The 19105-nt window shown below is 48.2% G+C and overlaps 7 protein-coding genes across 7 annotated transcripts; 4 read left to right on the forward strand and 3 right to left on the reverse strand.

The window, feature by feature from the left end:
• Window positions 1-383: 383 nt before the first annotated feature.
• TGAM01_v202066 (hypothetical protein) lies at window positions 384-1488 on the forward strand (the record flags this gene model as incomplete). Its single annotated transcript, XM_024548910.1, has 2 exons — window positions 384-681; window positions 746-1488. 2 exons carry the CDS (start codon window positions 384-386, stop codon window positions 1486-1488), a joined length of 1041 nt encoding a protein of 346 aa, XP_024406313.1.
• A 605-nt stretch (window positions 1489-2093) lies between these two features.
• Window positions 2094-4386, forward strand: TGAM01_v202067 (hypothetical protein; the record flags this gene model as incomplete). The annotated part of the gene is made up of 4 exons (XM_024548911.1): window positions 2094-3090; window positions 3168-3600; window positions 3662-3950; window positions 4000-4386. 4 exons carry the CDS (start codon window positions 2094-2096, stop codon window positions 4384-4386), a joined length of 2106 nt encoding a protein of 701 aa, XP_024406314.1.
• A 177-nt stretch (window positions 4387-4563) lies between these two features.
• Window positions 4564-6163, reverse strand: TGAM01_v202068 (hypothetical protein; the record flags this gene model as incomplete). The annotated part of the gene is made up of 5 exons (XM_018800296.1): window positions 4564-5143; window positions 5204-5253; window positions 5317-5434; window positions 5497-5920; window positions 6013-6163. 5 exons carry the CDS (start codon window positions 6161-6163, stop codon window positions 4564-4566), a joined length of 1323 nt encoding a protein of 440 aa, XP_018666438.1.
• Window positions 6164-7415: 1252 nt separating this feature from the next.
• Window positions 7416-9168, reverse strand: TGAM01_v202069 (hypothetical protein; the record flags this gene model as incomplete). Its single annotated transcript, XM_018800297.1, has 2 exons — window positions 7416-8319; window positions 8381-9168. 2 exons carry the CDS (start codon window positions 9166-9168, stop codon window positions 7416-7418), a joined length of 1692 nt encoding a protein of 563 aa, XP_018666439.1.
• A 3701-nt stretch (window positions 9169-12869) lies between these two features.
• Window positions 12870-14594, forward strand: TGAM01_v202070 (hypothetical protein; the record flags this gene model as incomplete). The annotated part of the gene is made up of 3 exons (XM_018800298.1): window positions 12870-13256; window positions 13392-13615; window positions 13691-14594. 3 exons carry the CDS (start codon window positions 12870-12872, stop codon window positions 14592-14594), a joined length of 1515 nt encoding a protein of 504 aa, XP_018666440.1.
• A 1027-nt stretch (window positions 14595-15621) lies between these two features.
• Window positions 15622-16646, forward strand: TGAM01_v202071 (3-hydroxyacyl-CoA dehydrogenase; the record flags this gene model as incomplete). Its single annotated transcript, XM_018800299.2, has 3 exons — window positions 15622-15691; window positions 15740-16372; window positions 16420-16646. The coding sequence occupies 3 exons, from the start codon at window positions 15622-15624 to the stop codon at window positions 16644-16646; spliced, it is 930 nt and encodes a 309-aa protein (XP_018666441.2).
• Window positions 16647-16765: 119 nt separating this feature from the next.
• On the reverse strand, window positions 16766-18925 carry TGAM01_v202072 (hypothetical protein; the record flags this gene model as incomplete). Its single annotated transcript, XM_018800300.1, has 5 exons — window positions 16766-17271; window positions 17331-18232; window positions 18272-18298; window positions 18358-18710; window positions 18764-18925. 5 exons carry the CDS (start codon window positions 18923-18925, stop codon window positions 16766-16768), a joined length of 1950 nt encoding a protein of 649 aa, XP_018666442.1.
• Between the last annotated feature and the right edge of the window lie 180 nt (window positions 18926-19105).

The raw sequence follows: 19105 nt of genomic DNA on the forward strand, positions 1-19105 counted from the left end.
GGGTCCAAGACTCAACTTTCTGCGGAGCAAGAACGCCGTTTTCTCGGTTCTCGGTTCTCGACTCTTATACTTCGTTTCCCTTTGTTTGGCCCTTGAATATGAATGCAAAGCGCGAAACGGCGCTCTTGGCACAGTTCTCGGCGTTGATGATCAATACAATGGCCGATTCAACACATGATAATAGAGTGTTTAAAGCATTCCCGATGTAGAGACAAATTTACATATATATATACCTGCCTATGTGTAGTGTTTAACTGTCCAAACAACTTGTCTAGGTATGTGCTTCATATATGAGTCTAACAACAAGTATAAACACAACCGTACACAACTACCTTGTTGAAAGAGAACAAAATTCTTGATAGAAATCGACGTTACTGCTAAGCATGTCTTCTGCCGGGACCACGTCTCTTCCCAAAACCTACCAGGCCGCCTTCTTTGAGGCCAAGGGCGCAAAACTCACTCTCAAGGATGTGAAGCTCCAAGAACCCGGCCCAGGCTATATACTGGTAAAGGTTCTCGCCTGCGGTGTCTGCCACAGCGACCGTTTTGTGCAACTAGGCCTGCTGGGAGATTTGTTCCCTCGCGTACCGGGCCATGAGGCGGTGGGAGATGTTGTCGCTGTAGGCGAAGGAGTTACTCGCTTCAAGGGAGGAGAACGTGTTGGAGCGGCCTGGCATGGAGGTAAGTCGCCATCTGTCGACGACACTTGTACTCGCTACAGCTGTTAACTTCGAGCATCAAAAAGGCCACGACGGATCATGCCGTTCATGCCAGCGAGGAATCTTCCAGCTCTGCAGCAACGGTGCAGTCAACGGCGTGACAATGGACGGTGGCTTCGCTGAATATGTCCTGGTGCGCGCAGAGGCCGCTGTCCGGGTGCCTCCAGAGGCAGATCCAGCTGAGATTGCTCCTCTTCTCTGCGCCGGCGTCACCGTCTTCAACGCCATGCGAAACATGGGCGTGATGCAAGGCGGACTTGTCGCCGTTCAAGGCCTCGGAGGGCTCGGCCACTTGGCGCTGCAATATGCTGCCAAAATGGGATATACGGTCGCCGCTTTGAGCTCTGGCAGCGACAAGAAAGACTTTGCGACGCAGCTGGGCGCTCACCACTACATCGACACGAGCACAGAAGATGCAGTGACGGCACTACAGAAACTCGGAGGCGCCGACATGATTGTATGCACTGCTCCGAATAGAGAGGCCGTCAGTCCACTTGTTGGTGGTTTGGCGCCCTCAGGGAAGCTAGTCGTGCTGGCACCGCTTGGCCAAGTCGAGTTTGATACCGTCTCGATGGTCATGAACGGCACCAGCGTCCATGGATGGAACTCGGGACACCAGCAGGATTGTGAAGACGCCATTGCTTTTGCGCATACGCATGGAGTCAAGTGTATCGTTGAGAGGTTCCCGTTCTTGACGGGATATCAGGATGCCTTTGAGAAGATGGAAAGCGGCAAGGTTCGCTTCAGGTCTGTGATGACTCTTGAGTAAGAAGCATAGCCGAGTAAGGGTGTTGGTGGATAGTACCCTCAACACTGCTGGACTCAAGTGCTATATATTGCCAAATATTAGAATGCATGGATTTCAGTGCAATGTTATACTTGATAAACAGTGTATCATGACATGTATAGATTATTTCTACAACATTATATAGGTTTGAACAGCATTCATTAATCACCGTTTTCATTGGCACTTCAAAGATACTGTACTTGAAGCAACTCGTTTCTTACAACATGCCATTCAATTTCCTGTCTAATCAAGCTGTTACTCTGCCAACTATCCTTTTTAACACATTAAATTGTTCATCTTGAATCTCACCTTCTAGCATTGAAACGCTGGTTCTGAGAAATAAGCGCCTCGCCCCTCAAATTAATGGTACATTTAGCTCTAACCAGCCAACTAAGACGGAACGTTTTAAGCTTGTCTGCTTACTGCAGTAGCGCGAGTCGGCGCTCACTTCTTCCAATGCCACAGACAGCCCTCACCCCAACCCTGTACGTAACTAACGCGACCGCTGTCCTTGAAACTGACTGTTAGTGTTCACAACACGCTTAACACAGCACATTCAGGTGTTCACATTCGAAATATAAAGTCCCATGACCAGCCCACTTGTAACGCGGCGAAATGGCAAAACACAAGCATGTGAGCCTTGCCGTCGGCGAAAAGTGGCCTGCGACCACAGCTACCCAGTCTGTCTTCGGTGCAGTAGGCGGCGTAACGGAGCATCCCTGTGTTATTACCTGTCGCCAGATGAAGAGACAGTGTCAAGCGAATATCTTGATTCCAGGCAATTACTAGCACATAAATCATCAAGGCGAAGTCTACAGTCTACAAATGCTTCGCTTCATTCTAGCGGGTATGCCGGTCCAGAGGACAGGTTTTGGAGCTCTCCAGCCGCTCGAAAGCCGATGGGTTTCTTTGGCCCGACCAGTTTCTCAGCAGCATACTCGGAGACTGAGACTAGTCTGGCCGTACGCAATCCTCCAGACATGAGTGAGCAAATATCGTCCTCCGAGGCGACTTTGGGTGATGGAACGACTCCTCCGTCTCTGGCCGAAATCCATGACATGGCAGGCAGGGACCAAACAGCCACTCACATTACCGTCAAAGTGTTGCAAGCGATACCCGTGCCAGGAAACGCAAGCAGAGCTCTATTCCCAGTCCATGTCAATCCCAACGATGAGTGGATGATGATGATTGGCGAAAGACTAATTGCGAGCACCTGGCAAACGTTTGGCACCTACTTGCGGGACAGGACAACAAACTTGGCTAAGCTACGGGAACTGAGTGGCACAATCTGCATCAACACAAGGAGAACTCTCAAGGAGGATCATGAAGACGCTCAAGCATGGCTGGAGAGCTTCTCAGGACCGAAACTGCGTTGGGAGGCAGTCGGCATCATGTTCCTGTACGCCGCTCTTGGAGAGCTTCACGCGTCCACGAGCACAGATTCGAGACGGCTCATAAGCCATTACACCGAATATTGCTCGTCTTGCATTACTCTCGCGAACATGGGAGGCAGTTCCGGGTCACTCATGCTCTACTTGCTGCATAAACGCTCTGTGCTACACGCATGCATGCATGGCGACACCAGTAAGCGTGTATCATCACAACTCTATGATGAAGAGATGTGCCGTTCAAAGTCGAATTCAAGTACTAACACGGCCTAGGTCTTCCCTATTGGAAATTCCACTCCGAAACGGCTGCAATGCTAACATTCTCTGGCTTTCACGTCGATCGATCCTGTGGACCATCAACGGCTTCTTCCAAATCAATGGCATCAAAGGAGGCGCGCAGGCGTATTGTGTGTCAGATTTTCATAGCAGATAAGTTCTTGGCAGCATTCGTTGGGCGACCCGCCCTCCTCACCCGAAGGTTTTGCTCAATTCAACTGCCGCTGGATCTGGACGATGGGGCTCTGCTCTCTGACAAGGAGACTTTCCAAAGACACCTTTTACGTGTTGACAGTGGCGGATGGGACATGGATGGTCGGCTGCATTCAGCCTCGATTCTTCGCGTTCGTACCTTGATAGCGTTAGTACGAGATGAAATCCTTGAAATCGGCCTCAGCTATGTTGAAGATCACGGCATTGACGATATCATGTACGAGAAACGCATAGACTTATATCGGATACCTACAGAAACCAGCTAATGAGCTCTACAGCACACTAAAAAGAAAGCAGCTCGAATTATACAACACATTGCCTGTCCATCTTGTGTATGATCCTGCACTCGGAGAATTGACGGATGTAGAGGCTCAAACATTCTATTCGAAACATGAGATGAGACTCGACCACATGCTCAACATTTTCTTAGTCGAGCGGCTACTACTGAAGCACGGCCATCCAAGGACCGACCTCTTGCGTACGAGTTTCGAAATCGTCGTCCTGGCCTTGCGCCTATGGACTCACAAGCATAGATGGGCGGAGATCCCAGGAGAGAGTCAACGCCTGGTGAGTTCACACCTTTTCTTGTGTAGGGAAAATTTCTAATATGATGCAGTTGATTGGATATGCAGCCCCAGCCGGGGCAGTCTTGTGCATGGAACTTGTCGACCCCAATCCCATGAACATTACCATCGATGGGGACCTCATTGCCGGCGAAGATTACTCCAGATCGTCCATCATTCAGCAGTTGAGCTTGCTCGTAGGCTTTTTGAACGCGCCGGACTTCTCACATCCCAATAGCTCAGTTGCGTCTGGAGTTAGGAGCGTTATTAAAAAGGTGCTCGACTACGTTCTCAATCCTACAAAACGGCTGCAGACGCCAATGGGCTCGGAGGGCTTTGGCTTTATAAGTGATTGGGATGGATTTGCCCAGTTTGGCTCCTTGGATAATGTTAATTGGTTCAGTCAAGAATGGGGCAGAGAAGATTCCAGTTGTCTGTAGTCTTTAGCGAAGGAAACTACGCTTGTTACCGAGATATCTGATCGCCAAGCAAGAATCACGACTTATCGGAAGCCAATGCCCACCGGTCCCTTACATCCGACCTTAAGTCGTTAATACTAGCATTTTCAAAAAGTATTCAGAAAGCCAAGCAAGCAATTGTTCTTTAATCTATTGTGTCTAGTAGGATTGGTTGCGATGCATGCCAGCATCGTCTTGACCACCATGGTTCATCTCGCGTAATGGAATCTCTGTATCTACTTTTTGGTACCCCTTTGTCCTCCTGTACTTCTTCACTCCATGTCTTACTCCAAACACGGTCAGTATTATAAACCCTATGATCACGGCCACAGACACCCAGACTCTATATCCTCGTATGCAACATGGGTACCATGACATAAAAATGCCAACAGCCCACTGCATCCATGTTATCTTTTCACGCTGGTCGGGCATAAGCCCCTTTCGTACGAGATTCTTCACAATGGGACCTTGCGGCCCTGATACAAACCGCTTCAGGCCAAACTTTGGAACGGTCTTTTGTCGCTTATCGGAATCCGGATACTGGGCATCGCCCCAGATGCCAGTGTAGTAGAAGAAGGATGTCATATTTGACGCGACGGTGGAGTTGGATATCGAGGTGAAGAGGCGCGTTAGTTTAAAATTGGCGGGATCGAGGTGATAAAAGTACGCTGAGAGGGCCGGATCCCACAATTTGCCGGCATCGCAATAGTCGATCAAGGCCGAGTCGTGAATGTGGTCGCTTCATAAGAAATGCTGTTAACGCCAAACATATCCCATTGTTATAGCGGGTGCAACTCACCCAGAAGTGGCGTAATTCGCATGCGACCCGTATGCGCTAAACACAAGAGGCTGAGAAGCTCATGTCAGGTGAACCATGAAGTTTATAAGTTGTCAAGATTCAGATTCACATACCCGCCCACTCTTCATAGAAAGCTTCATGTCGTTCCAGTCGTAAGCAGCGCCACCAGCATGCTGGCTGTAGTAGATACCAGTGGGCTTACTATCTCGAAATCGTATCATGTTGTGCTCCCTTTGAAGTAGTCAATTAGCTCAACTGATCATGTAGAAGAGCTAGGGCAGAAGACCACTAACCAGTCGCCAACATGGTCTCCAAAATGCATGCCATGCTCAGTATCTTCTATCAGCCGGTTCAGAGGTTCCACGACCTGCGTGATATTCGCGCCTCGATCGTACGAGTAGAAGTAGAAGAAGAAGGCGTCAACGTCTCGGGCGCTTCGTTCGACGAGGATCACGACACAAGGCGTCGCATTTGCGATTCTGCCGGCTTCGTCCGGACTATGGCCATACAGCCATGCGGGCAGGGTTGTAACATCGTCATTGGAGGTCAGAGCGACTCTTTCACTGCTAATATTGTTGAGCAGAGCGAGATTGTCGAGGTTCAATTCTGGCAGGTCGGCGACAAGGCTATAGTTGACTGCAGGAGTTGTGTGCCGGATGTGTTCGAGCAAGTCTGACGGCCGAAACGGGTCATCCGAGTGTAGCCAGACGAGCGGCGCTGTATTCCTCGTTTCCAGATTAGCTTATATATTCCCAATTGGGATTGTGCAGTATGGTCTTTGCTGTAAGTTGCTTGTTGCAGATTCGTACCGTATTTGGTGACATAGTCGGGCACAATGTGATTTGGCGCAGACAAGATAGAAGAGGCCGTGCTTCGAATCCATGGCTTTGCAAGGACGCAGAGAAACTGCGTGGCCAGCAGCGCAGCGTTCAGACTGAAAAAGAAGCGTTTCCTGGCCATGTCCAGCCTGCACTCGACACCTCAAGCCGGAAGTGTGCGGTTCCAAATCTGCAGCCGGCGGTGCCGGGCGCTCCATTGCGATGGAAATGCAGAGGCTGTGGATTTGTTTAGCTGGTTACCAGAAGGGTTTAGAGGAATTGAGCTCTATCAACGTGCTTTCATATACCATTCACACGTAAGCAGCCCCGCCTGAGTAGAGTAGACTGAACAGACAATACAGCGACAGTGATTGAAGTAAATGATGAATTAAAGTGTAGCTTTAGAACCATATTGGAGTCTCATGGTTCAGAATACTAATAGAATTGATCGTTAACTAGTCTAACACAAGAGGCCATCAGCTGTGCTGTACAGAGAACCACAGACCAATGAGAGTCAAAGGTGTTTATGTATGACAGCATTCCCCCCAAGCTTAGCACTGTCCATAATGCGGAGTAAACACGGCAGAGCTACCCTTGACTATCAGCACTGATCCTACAATTTCAAGCTTACGGGGACTATTGATGAAATATATAGCAAGAAGCTGAATAAATGAGTTGAAGCTTGAACGTAGAAGCATAAAGCAAGTCGTAGAGAGGGAATTGTCTAATTATTGTGTGAATTGTAAGATTGAATTAACTTGTTGGAATAGCAATTACCATAGCCTTCACGGTTAGTGTCTACTTTAGGCAAGATGTCAAGACCCCAAAGGTTAAAGCCAAAAACTAAACCGCTGTATCTCAACCCCCCAAAACATCATATCACAGATGCTTATCAATGCCATTGATACAGACGGCATTTCTAGCCTTTTCACCGAATTCCAAATTTTGGCATTCCCTGACAATGACGGAAGAGGCATGGGTGAGACAAAGGAAGCGATCAGTAAGCGGTGATGTCATAGCAGTTCTCAGCAGACGCTTTAGCGCTGTCAATAGTGCTTCCACAGCTTTATCCGTATTTGGCAAGTCTAGATAGGCTTCAATCCAGTTAGACAGTTCTCAACGCATATTGAAATCAATTGTGAAGGCAAGTGGATGGTGAAGAGTCTTCATTTGAAAATTTCAAACATGTGGTATTATATGTAAAACTCTATCCAGATCTATCAATTGTATTGTATCGTCTTTCTTCGTAGTCAATCAGTATGCATCGCTCTATTATGACCATGTAACCTGAACTCTTGTATAAGTAATTGCTTGAGATCTTTCATAAACTCGCCCGCCTTTTCCTCACAATTTCCACTATTATCTTTCTGCTTTCTTTGCATACCTCAGTACCCTTAGCCCTGAGCAAACTTAGACTTGGCACGAAGTTGAGCGCCCTTCTTATAAATGTACCAGGTTGCTGGAATGCCAAGGATGTTCAGACACGCCAGGATAGTAACACCTTCGTGAGTTCCGACATTGATAAATAGGGGGCGTGCAATATGGACTGCCGAGCATGCAATCATGGACCGGGCAAGGCCGTTGGATGTGTAGATTGAAGCCGTGAACTGCGTGTACGAAACTGGGACGTATGTGAAGAGTGCCATAATGATCCAGAACATTCCAACACAGAACGTAACGACACCAATCATTGGAACAATCCAGTGAATATGAGCGTAATGAGTCCAGGCAAAAATGAAGAGGCCAATGGGGGTCAAGACCGAGCCGGCAAGAGCAGGAATCAGACGTTGCTCGTGGTTGTCGAAGCCGTTCTTGACGTTATCGGGAATCATGTAGTAGCGCAGGAAGAGGAAGTAGAAGACTGTGCCAATAGTGGCGCCGATACCGCAGCACTGGAAGACTAGGCCGATTTCTCCAAGATTGAAGCCGTAGATGGGGATGAAGACAAGAGGGAAGACTTCAAAGAAACAGAAGAAGACGCCGTAGAAGAAGGCGGTGTACAAATGGACATAGGCAACAGCGGGATCCTTGATGGCAATCTCAAAAGGTCTGATGAGAGTCTCCATAAGAATGCTGGTCGCAGTCATACCACGTTGGTCAAGTTCGCCCTGAGATTGGAGTCTTGAATCGCCGGTAAGGGCTCGAAGGCGCCGCGCACGTCTGAGCAAGATGTTGGAGGGGGATGTCTCTGGTGTAAGGAAGAGCAGCATAAGCAGCATGGGCGCTGACCACCAGGTGATCAACCACATGGGCCATCTCCAGCCATGTGCCATAGCAGCGAAGCCACCACTCACAGTTCTATATATATATATTAGTCAGTAGCTGCTACCATCGAAAAGAGAGCGAATTATCAACGTACCCGATAGGAGGAGCCCACCAAAAGGCCAAGATCCACGCCACCAGACCATAGGGAAAATACAGAAAGGGGACGACGTCTCCAACACTGGCACCGCCAATGGCAATACCAACACTGCCAAAGAAGCCCTGGAAGAATCGCAGGGCAATCAATCCATCAAAGCTGTTGACGGTAGCGGTGGGAAAGCTGAGGGCAAAGGTGACAATAAACGAGAGCGAGTACACCCAGCCTCTGCCGACAGCGGGAATCTCTGTGATGGGGCCAAAGAATAGAGGGCCAACACCATATGCTAGAACAAACATTGAAAGACCGAGGAGTACAGTTTGGTTTCCCACGCCAAATTGTTCTTGAACACCAGGCTCCGAGGTGGCATAGAGCGAGCCAGCCATGTATGCAATCATGGTGTATAAGCTCATAACAATGACGACCCATGCTCTCCTCCCGGTGGACCAGTTCTGGGGGTTTGCAGGATCATCGGTGGAATACCAGTCAACGAGAATGGTGCCGTCCGAAGTTTTGACTGGAGCGATTGGGACCGACTTTGTCTTGTGAAGCTCAATACCAGCGGCGTCCACTGAGCTTCTATGAGCCTCTACGTCCGCATCGCTATTCTGTAATGTGGATGCGGGGCTGGATCCTCTTGCAGCAAGCTTTTCTTCATTATTGAGTGAGAGCTGGTACTCGGCAGGCAGAATGAAGCCTGGCTTTTCTTCGGGGTGAAGAAACAGTCTCTTTCCAGATAGGAGACGAACTGTCTGTCCAAATGTTGTGTCGCGAAAGAAGTCTGCCATATTGGTGGATGTTGGCATATGCAAAGGCTGAGGTTTTGTTGTAGTTTGTATGAGTGTCGTAGATGTATTGAGGCTGATCAAAGTAGAATTGTGGCCAATATCGTCAAGTTTCAGTACAATGTGCTACTAAAACTGCTGGAGGCCAGTGAGGCTTTGACAGCTCAAGAGAGAACAGGCTGCGTTGGTTATCGAATTGCATTTTTGGCGACGTCAACCTATGCATTTATATAAAACTTTCATTTACAGTTTTGTCGAATTATTAATGATGTAGGAGATAGAATTGCATTGTCAGCACTCAGAAAAATTAAGCATGGCAGCGAACACCTGCAGCCGCATTAAGAAAGATCTTGTAGCCACATTCGGAATATGCGATCTTAATAATCTGGCGTTTGGGTGGAGAAGCTGCTCTATCGCGGCTGATCTCCAACCGTTGCTGGCTGACCACTTAGGCCTGTAAATTCTCTTCTAGCTCCCAAAGTTAACGGCTTGGAAATTAGGGGTGCTACTAGCCGGGCGTTGTCATCCATGTGCGTGCATTGGTGAATTGTCATTAGATTCACAGGGCCGGCAGTTAAGACGTATGCTGTCATAGCTGAAGTGCTACGTAATGAGATGTTCTGCGCTGTTCTACGCCGTCAATTGCATACATTGTAGATTACTGAAAGGATAAAGTCGATTGCATGTATAACCATTTAACCCAAATAACTACTGTAACTGGCTGGGTTAGCTAGTTCAGTGAAAGACCTTTGTTCATAAAGATACTGAAGCTAACGATAGATTAAGTGCTGGTTTTTTTTTTAAGCAGGTCGGCGAGTGATTAATAATAAAGAAAGCTTTTCGATTCATACCTCTAACTAATAAAGCAATACAAGAATCTCTTGATGAGCTGCTGGTGCAGTGTGGACGATGCTTTATTCGACTACCAACGGCACGTCTGAAGCTTGAACTGCTACAAGCGTGTTTACAGCTACTGGCAATTCCCCTCTTAGCTCCATTGGGAATAATGTTGGAACACCCTTATTGCTAGAACAAGATTAGTATGAAGGCTGCGAGGAGCTCTCTAAACAAAATTTGCCTGGACAGGGTGACTTGATAAGCAGCAAACGCTAGACTAGTTGGCTTCGAAACTCTAACTTCGAAGACACGATAGTGCCATCCAAGAGGCCAATGACTGCCAATTAATCAGCAGCTAACGACTGTTTCGGTATACAGTGTAAATAAGTCGTCGTCCTGTGCAAAAATACTGTGATTCGCCATGACGCCACTCGGATTTATTCCAGAAGCATCGCCAAATACAAACAATTCGATCTATTCTATAACACGTGCTGTGGCCATGTAATATTGTTTTGCTCTAGTTGATTTGAACTTAGTCACTCTACTTATTTGCTGATAAAGATGGTTTGATTAGTCTGTGGCGGATAGCTATAAGAAACATGGAAGGATTTTCGCCGTAGGATGACTCTTTCCGCTGCAGGGGCTATGTCTAGTTTTCAGTGCGCGTCTTGTTAACGGAAGAACCGAGAGGAGAATTTCTATGATGAGAGGCCATTGTTGTCGAAAACAAAGAAATATGTTCAATCTGATACTTTTCAAGCTTTTTCTTACATTTTTATTTAATACGTTGTATATTCCGCCCTAGAGACACAGATGAATGTTAACGGGATTTTACCGTAATAGAGTCAGGTTGTGAGAAAGCTTGAGGCGCAAGAACACTGACGTGAAGTGTATTACGAGATATGTCAGGAGATATTGTATGGGAAGCCTTCCTCCGTGTTGCTGTTGAATGATCCAACTCTCACGGAGATCTTTAGGTCAGCGGAACCAGAATGACGGAAGAATCTACAGAAAGCCAGGACGGAAACATCCGTAAGGGCCTAAGACGGCTGGAGTGGTTCCTTTGCCCGATGAGCTCGTTAATTTGCCGTCGCATCCTTCATAGTATTTGCCTCTTTAGTCCAGAGCCTTTTCCTATTGGTGAATTAGTGTCACGTTTCACTAATCACTCATCAGAATCCCGCAGACAAGAAAGAGATGCCGATACGCTATACATTTCGCCTTTACAAAGGTTCTGCAGAGAGAGATGACTCCGAATCATCACTGTTGCAGCATTTGCACGAACATGGGGTGACTAGCCAGTACGCCAGCCGTGATTACATACCCTGAGAAGAGAGAATCACAAGAGTTGAGTCCAAAATTTGGCTAATAAGACGTGAAGCTAGGCGATAACGGAGCACGTCGGCTATTGGGAACGAAGAACTTACCGGTGCAGGTACTGTATGGAGGCAACGTGGTATCTGCATAGTTCTCTAGAGGTGGGAAGGAAGCTGAAAGACAAAGCCCACTAACGAATGTAAACATAAAGGTGCGAGTTTAGCGCAAGGACAAAATAATATTATGAAGTGTGTGGCCCAGAGATTACACAAGCAGTACCTACTTAGAAAGCTCGTTAGCTGCTATTTTGCACTGGACATACCAGGCTTTGGTACTTGGAAGTATACCCATTTCCCAACTCTTGGATATTGACGATTCACAAGACGGGAACGAAATGCGCAAGCTATAATTAACTTCGCTAACTCAAGTGATGCCCAGATAAAGATGCTGGGAATTTCATGCGTCAAGTAGCTTTATGGAGAACCTTCAAAGAAACCACTTAGCAAGATGCAATCTCATCAGAAAGTCTGAAAATTCAGCTTTTCAAGAAAATGGTAACTCAGCTCAACGCCAAACAGCCCGACTAGAAAGAGCCAAGCGGCCGCCAAAGCAGCAGAGAACTGCAGAAGGAGTGTGTACAGATGAAGAAGAACATCTCTTGAAAAGTAAAGTCCGCAACGCGTTTCATAGAAGCTGATCGCTTCTCGGGACTCGGCATGGGTGATGCCGAAATCCGAAAGAGTTGCCCTCCGCATTTTATTTTCGCCACGTAAAACTGAGACATGCGCCATTCCTTTCAACTGATAAGATGCAATTAGAGCTGAAATGAATAAGAGCTGCTAATAAACACCTCAAAAGCCTTTATAGGACTGATACCTGTGGGAGAAGGCTCTGCTAATTTTTTCCGCATCGAAACAACAAGAGAACTCGGCCTATTCGAGTCGGGTTGGATTGTAGCGAGCTAAAATTGAATCAGCAGAGCCTAAATGCCGGGCACTCAATGTCAAGCATATCCAGCCACTGGCTTTTGTATCTCCCACTGGCTATTTTGACATTCTTTTCTCTCAGCTATATCAATTGATGAGTTGTTTATCGATCGCGTGACGAATTGAGCCCAGCCCTTTTGCATGTTGCAGCATCTCGATATAGAACAATGCATTAGAGTAACCAGTTCTACTACATCCGAAGGCGAGATTAGCACCATCGTGGAATATATGATTGTTCCCTCTACCGATATACAATCAGCATTGTATCGCATTGTTTTCATATATACTATCCCGCTGAACTTGCCTGCACGTGAGGCTCTGAAAATCTACATACACGAGTGTTGCTGAGTCGCGCAGACTAGTTGAAACCCGCAACTTGAGACCTTTTAGTGGGCCTGATTGTCATTGCTCGCGTGCGCGGATAAGAGATTTTTCCTATCAATCCATCTTCAAATCTACGAACCCATGCGAGGCTCTGGAACCAACTTAACCGTCACTCCTTTTTTCTTCTTTCTGTTCTGTTCTGTTTTGCTTTTCGAATGAGTCCTTGACAACTCCACCAACATGATGGAGAAGAACGACAACGAAACCGCAGCCGAGCCGGCGCTGGAAGGCCAAATCTCCGACGAAGAGGCGTCCACGACCGGCTTCTTTGCGCGCGCCAACCAGCGAATCCTCAACTCCAAGCACTTTGAGTCTCGCGGCATCGAGCGGGTGCCAGAGACGGAGCGGCTAAGCAAAGTGGGCGCCTCCAACTACCTGCAGATGACGATGCTCTGGTTTAGCACCAACATCACGGCCAACAACATGGCTCTTGGCATGCTGGGGCCGCTGGACTATTCGCTGGGCTTTACGGACGCGGCGCTATGCGCGACTTTTGGCGCCGTCCTGGGCGCACTTGGCGTGGCCTATATCAGCACGTTTGGCCCTGTCAGCGGGAATCGAACAATGGTATGGACGGCCTTTTCTTCTTTTGTTGCAGTTGCGGTTTCAGTCTTATTTCGTTTCCCTTTTGTCTCGTTTAAACTGCGCATATAATCTCGATACAATGCCTCTTTGCAGCTCTGATGGTTGTTTTGCTCTTAGGTCCTGGCGAGATACTTTATGGGCTACTGGCCCAGCAAGATCTGCACAATCTTGAACATTGTGATTATGCTGGGATACGGCATGATTGACTGCCTCGTAGGAGGCCAGATCCTGTCGGCCGTTGCTGATGGCAGGCTAACTGTCATCGTTGGCATCATCATCATCGCCGTCATCTCGTGGGTAATTGTCGTCTTTGGCATGTCGACCTTCCAAACATACGAAAGGTAACTAGGCATGGACATATGCTCGCACATATGCTCGCACCCTTCCCCCATTATTCTCCAGACTGACAACAATAGATGGGCCTGGGTTCCGCAACTCATTGCAGCATTTGTCCTGGTCGGTTCCGCCGGCACCAAATTCGACACCTCGATCCAGTCAGTTGGAGACGCATCAACCATTCGAGGCAACCGCCTGTCGTTCTTCTCGCTTTGCCTCTCTTCGTCGATTGCCTGGGCCCCTGCCGCAGCTGACTTTTATGTCTACTACCCCGAAACCACCAAAAAGTGGAAGACATTCGCCATGACGGCCGCCGGCGTGGGGGTTGCCATGAGTTTCGCCTACCTCCTAGGCGTTGGTCTCGCGTCTGGAACCTTTACTCAGCCATCGTGGAGCGCAGCCAACGAAGTGTCTTCGGGAGCTCTCATTCTTGAAGGATACCAAGGCCTGGGAGGGTTCGGAAAGTTTCTCGGCGTCCTCGTTGCCCTCGGCCTCGTCGCAAACAACATCCCCGGCACGTATTCCGCAGCCTTGTGCTTCCAGGTGCTTGGCCGATACGGCGCACGAATCCCGCGATGGATTCTCTCGTGTGTCGGCGCCATCATCTACACCGCGTGTGCGCTGGGTGGCCGCAACTACCTCTATGACATCTTTGAGAACTTTCTGGCGCTGATGGGCTACTGGGTGACCATCTTCATTGTCATCACTCTGGAAGAGCACCTGATTTTCCGTAGAACTCGCGGCTTTGACTGGACAGCGTGGTCTGATCCGTCACGATTGCCACTTGGTCTTGCTGCGCTGACGGCGTTTTTAATCGGATGGGTCGGAGCCATCTTGTGCATGTACCAAGTCTACTACGTTGGACCCATTGCCAGGCTCGCCAGTCCAATTGGGGCTGATCTTGGCATCTGGGTTGGGTCTTCATGGGCCATGATTGTATTCCCTCCATTGCGCTGGCTGGAACTGCGCAAGATTGGTCGATGAAGACCCTTTTAAGATATTTGCATATTAATACTGATTGATAGAACTAACAAGATAGAACACTGCATAAGCGTGCATAATTGCGAAATAAATAGAATAGACTTTGCTTCTGAATACAAGTTGCATAGAAATCACGCTCTTGCGTCTCGACTTACATTCGTATCTGAGCTTTATGTCAGGATTCTAAAAGCCGTTTAGGCGAGCTGGACTGAGTGCCGATATCGACTATTGACTTGCCAACAAATCCCAACTCTAGTGTCAACGAGGCTACAAAAAAGAAAAAGAAGAGAACAAAGGAGGGGGAAAGTTTCACGCCGTCCCGAAATACCAAGGCCCCAAGCAAACTATCCGTGTTAGACTCACGAATCGACTGCACCAGGTAATTCTATTCAGGCAAATCGTCGGATCCGATAACCCCTGCTAGTCATGTCGGAAAACCGCCGCAGTGGTTAAACTGGGGCTTCGGTAGTTGAATATCAGCGACGCAAAGCCAAGTTCAAGTCATCGGTTCCGACGTCTTACAGCAGTGGGACGCCACATGATTCTTTACATTACAGAGTCTCCTATATCTCTTCCGGAGTACAACAACCACTCCACTTCAGATCATTCTAACCGTACCTTGCCCCTAGCCATTACGCATGATTCGAGTACTCATTGCCCAAGCCCTTGCAGCTCGGTTTGCAAACCCCAGAAATAGGGCAGCGTGACTCCTCCTTGCTCCCGTACTCTCTCGAGTTTCCCCGCACCCCAGAATCCTTCTCCTTAGTCTGTAGCCAAAAGAAGCCTAAATGTTACCTTGCCGTCGCCATCGACTAGGGTGGCCCGCAGTCTCGATTTCATTGCCTCTCTGCACCGTTAAATAAGACTCGGGAGATGACCGAATTGCTCTCTCATCCCTAGACGTTGCCTTATATATTATTTGTTGACCTCGAAGATTTCCCTTCTATTCGTGCTTCAGAAGTCATCTATTTCCTATCCCCAGCCAACACCTCTTCACAGCGTCGGCCCATTTACTTCCATACCAACAAATATGTTGCCAGAAAACTATTCTACCCGGCCAGTTGCCGTCTTAGGAGGTGGTGTATTGGGGAGACGCATCGGTTCGTAAAGTCGTGAGAGAAACTACATAGTTCAAGCTAACCTTTTAGCTTGCATTTGGGCATCTGGTGGATATGACGTCCAGATTCGGGAGCCAGATCAGAACCAACATGAGCCTTGTCTCGACTACATCAAAGAGAACGCTGAGAATTACCCTGGTGCTGGAAACAAACCTGTTGGAACCGTCACAGTATCCCAAGACCTTGCTGCGGCAGTCCAGAATGTGTGGCTAGTCATTGAGGCCGTTCCTGAAAAGATTCAACTCAAGATAGACACCTTTTCAGAACTCGAAACTCATGCCCCTCAAGATGCCATTTTGGGTAGCAATTCATCATCATACAAGTCATCCGAGATGCTTGGGAAGCTCAAGGACGAGACAAAATCGCGAGTCCTGAACACACATTACTACATGCCTCCCCTGAACATGGTCTGTGAGCTGATGACAGATGGCTTTACGGATCCAGACATCTTCCCTTTTCTCATGGACAGACAGAGGGAAGTGGGTACAAAGCCGTTTTTCGCGAGAAAGGAATGCACAGGGTTCATTTTTAACAGACTCTGGGCGGCGATCAAAAGGGAGACGCTGGCTATTCTCGCTGAGGGCGTGTCAACACCAGAGGAAATCGACACCCTCTCTATAGAATTGACGAAATCCTGGGGAGGACCTTGTAGATTTATGGATGGTTCGTATTCTCTCCCTTCCGCATGAGCGTTCACTAACATGTTGAAGTCATTGGACTGGATACTGTTGCCCTCATCGAGGACCACTACATCAAGGAGCGTGGGCTATCTACGGATACGGTGGACTTTTTACGTCGCGAGTATATCGACAAGGGCAAGCTCGGCGCGAAATCTCCTCACGGCGGCTTTTATCCCCCTCAATCCAATGGCGTCACGCTGGAGTCAAGTACGGCATCTGAGGCATCTGAGGCACCAAAAGTTGTCGCTCAAGCGTAGGAGTAATTGCTGCTTATACGAGGAGTGAGTCTATAAGGTAGAGATAGAACAATTGTTTTATCGTGTACGTTTATTTATTGTATCAATACTACATTGAACCTAATTTCTCAGTCGCCCTATTAGCCGTGCAAAAGCGCCGGTAACTCCCTATACGCAATTTGGGTATCTAGTATCTCATCATCAGGCGCTGCCGAAAACTTTTGCCGAGCTGCTTGGATTGACTTTGAGCTCTGGGGAAGGTGTTTCAACGCAGATTCCAAAGTTGAGTTTAAGCTATCATATAAGTCTTGGGTAACCTTTTTATTCTTATAGTCCCGATCAATGGCTTTCCGCATGAGTTGCACCGACGCAACTATATGATGCGGATAAGGATCAATGGCGAGAAGCGGAACCGTAAATGTTATATTGCGTGCCGTTCTCTCATGAGATAGGCCAGGTGAAGGGGAATCGATGGATCGCCTCAAGGTCATAGTATTATGGAGACCAAATGCCAGTGCATTCATGACAGTGTTCTCTGCTTCAATGCTGGCATCTTTGAGATCGGCGAGCAAGTCGTACCGATCTGCGACTTCGATCGTATCGAGCACCATTAAGATGCTCAAATGGGAATGAAGCATGAGAGAGACTGGTAACGCCATGGTTAGTCAAAAACATGGTACGTTTATCTATAGAGAAGACACTTACACCAACGAAGCTTCGTTTGCTGGGCAAGAAACTGCATCCGCTTGTAGCATTCATCGAGAAAAGGTCGAAAAGTGGCATCGAACTCTTTCCAGGAATTGCTCACATACGAGAGAGCCTTTCGAACCTCAGACTCGTCGTGACCATCCCGAAGAGCTTCCTTGAAATTAGCAGCCAGTTTCCATCCCATCAACTTCCAACAAGCAGCGGCCGCAATAATCTCGTTGGCCCTTTCATCCGTCATCTCAGCACTTCCCTGGCACCAACTCTTTGACGACTCATTAAACACATTTAAGCAAGTCCGCACTAATTTCCATGTAAACTCAGACTCAAAGCCAAAGAGCCCCGACGAAAGGAGCGGCCTGCAATTGAGCGTCAGAGATGCCGATGTGTCGAATGTGATTGCTGCCCAGTAGGCAATGTTTTCCGCATTGATAAAACTCGAAGTGTCGGCCGATTCTGGAGTAGTACTCATCGGAATTGAGCTCGATGACGGTGTCACTTTTGATCCGCTGAATTGCAGATTTCTGTGGCGAGCTCGTAGGGTCTGGACCATTTGCATAGCTGCATGGATGCAAACCTGGCCAGAGACACCGTCTGCCTCTTCGTCTTCGGAGATGCCCATCGGTATTGGAGTCAAGGCAAAGAGAAAGAGGGACAGCATCGATCGATACGAGGGACGGTTGATGATTCTCAGCATGTCTCTTCGAGCCTGTCGCCACATGGTCTGGATTCGGTGCGAGTTATCGAGGCCATCTGATGAGGTGATTGGTAGCCATCTTACGGCAAACGCGGCAATCGTATTGCGCAAGGATTGTCCAATTAAGTCGTCTCTTTTCTTGTCCTGCTGGGTCGACTGTTCATGGGATGAACCTTGGTTTCCCTTGGACGTCTCAGCCATGTATCTGTCAAGATGACAGCACAGATCTGATATGCTGATGTACCTCTCGGCGAGGTCATTTTGTCCAAATCTATCGTAGTCAGCCAAAGCTATCCCGGAGATTGGAGAATGGTTGTATTGTGGACTTACAAGTAAGGACAGCTATAGCGGCCCATCCAAGACCCAAACACGACTTCAAAGTTTTGTCTATATAGAGTCTGAAGCCATTCCAATTCAGAGCGAGAGTTTCTCAGTGGATGCGTCTCTGAGTCTGGAGATGCAGATACCTGCTCCGGCAGTGCCTCCTCCAAAGATTCGTGTCGTGAGTTTTGCGTAGATCCGTAGCTGTGGATAGGAGATGTCTCCGGCGTAGGTGCAGTAGCTGACTCTTCAACTAATATTTGGTCAAGGAGAAGACGAGCGTCTCGCTTATGTCGTCCAGACGCTTTTGGCGGAGTAGCTGCATGCCTTGTAGATGGTCCTGCTCTAGCATCTTGGATCCACTACACATGATGGTCAGGTGCATTGCCTCTTAGGAATTCGATCTTGATCTCACTTTGAACGTGCAGTCTCTATCTCGATTTCGACAGCGCGTACAGGGAGCTGAAGCTTTACCCGCAGCACTGCGACGGCTCTGCGAATCGCATGCGACGCGTGACCTGCGGCACTCGTCACAACTCGAAAACTGGGTACGGCGAGTGACGACGCGGTTCTGCATCGCCTGAGACTGAGTTGAGGGGAGCGTATGGAGGCAGCCGAGATTTGCGGCGTCATCCAAGGATCGGATCCGACTGGATATTAATGGAGTTGCTTGTATTGAAGAGAAGTCAGTTGTAACAGGGTCCAGAAAACCTCATCGGATCCGTGTCTCTGCTGTCGTATTGTTGCACCCAGGTTC

The sequence above is a fragment of the Trichoderma gamsii genome (assembly GCF_001481775.2).
Source record: "Trichoderma gamsii strain T6085 chromosome Unknown Scaffold_5.2, whole genome shotgun sequence".
In the NCBI taxonomy this organism is placed as follows: domain Eukaryota; kingdom Fungi; phylum Ascomycota; class Sordariomycetes; order Hypocreales; family Hypocreaceae; genus Trichoderma; species Trichoderma gamsii.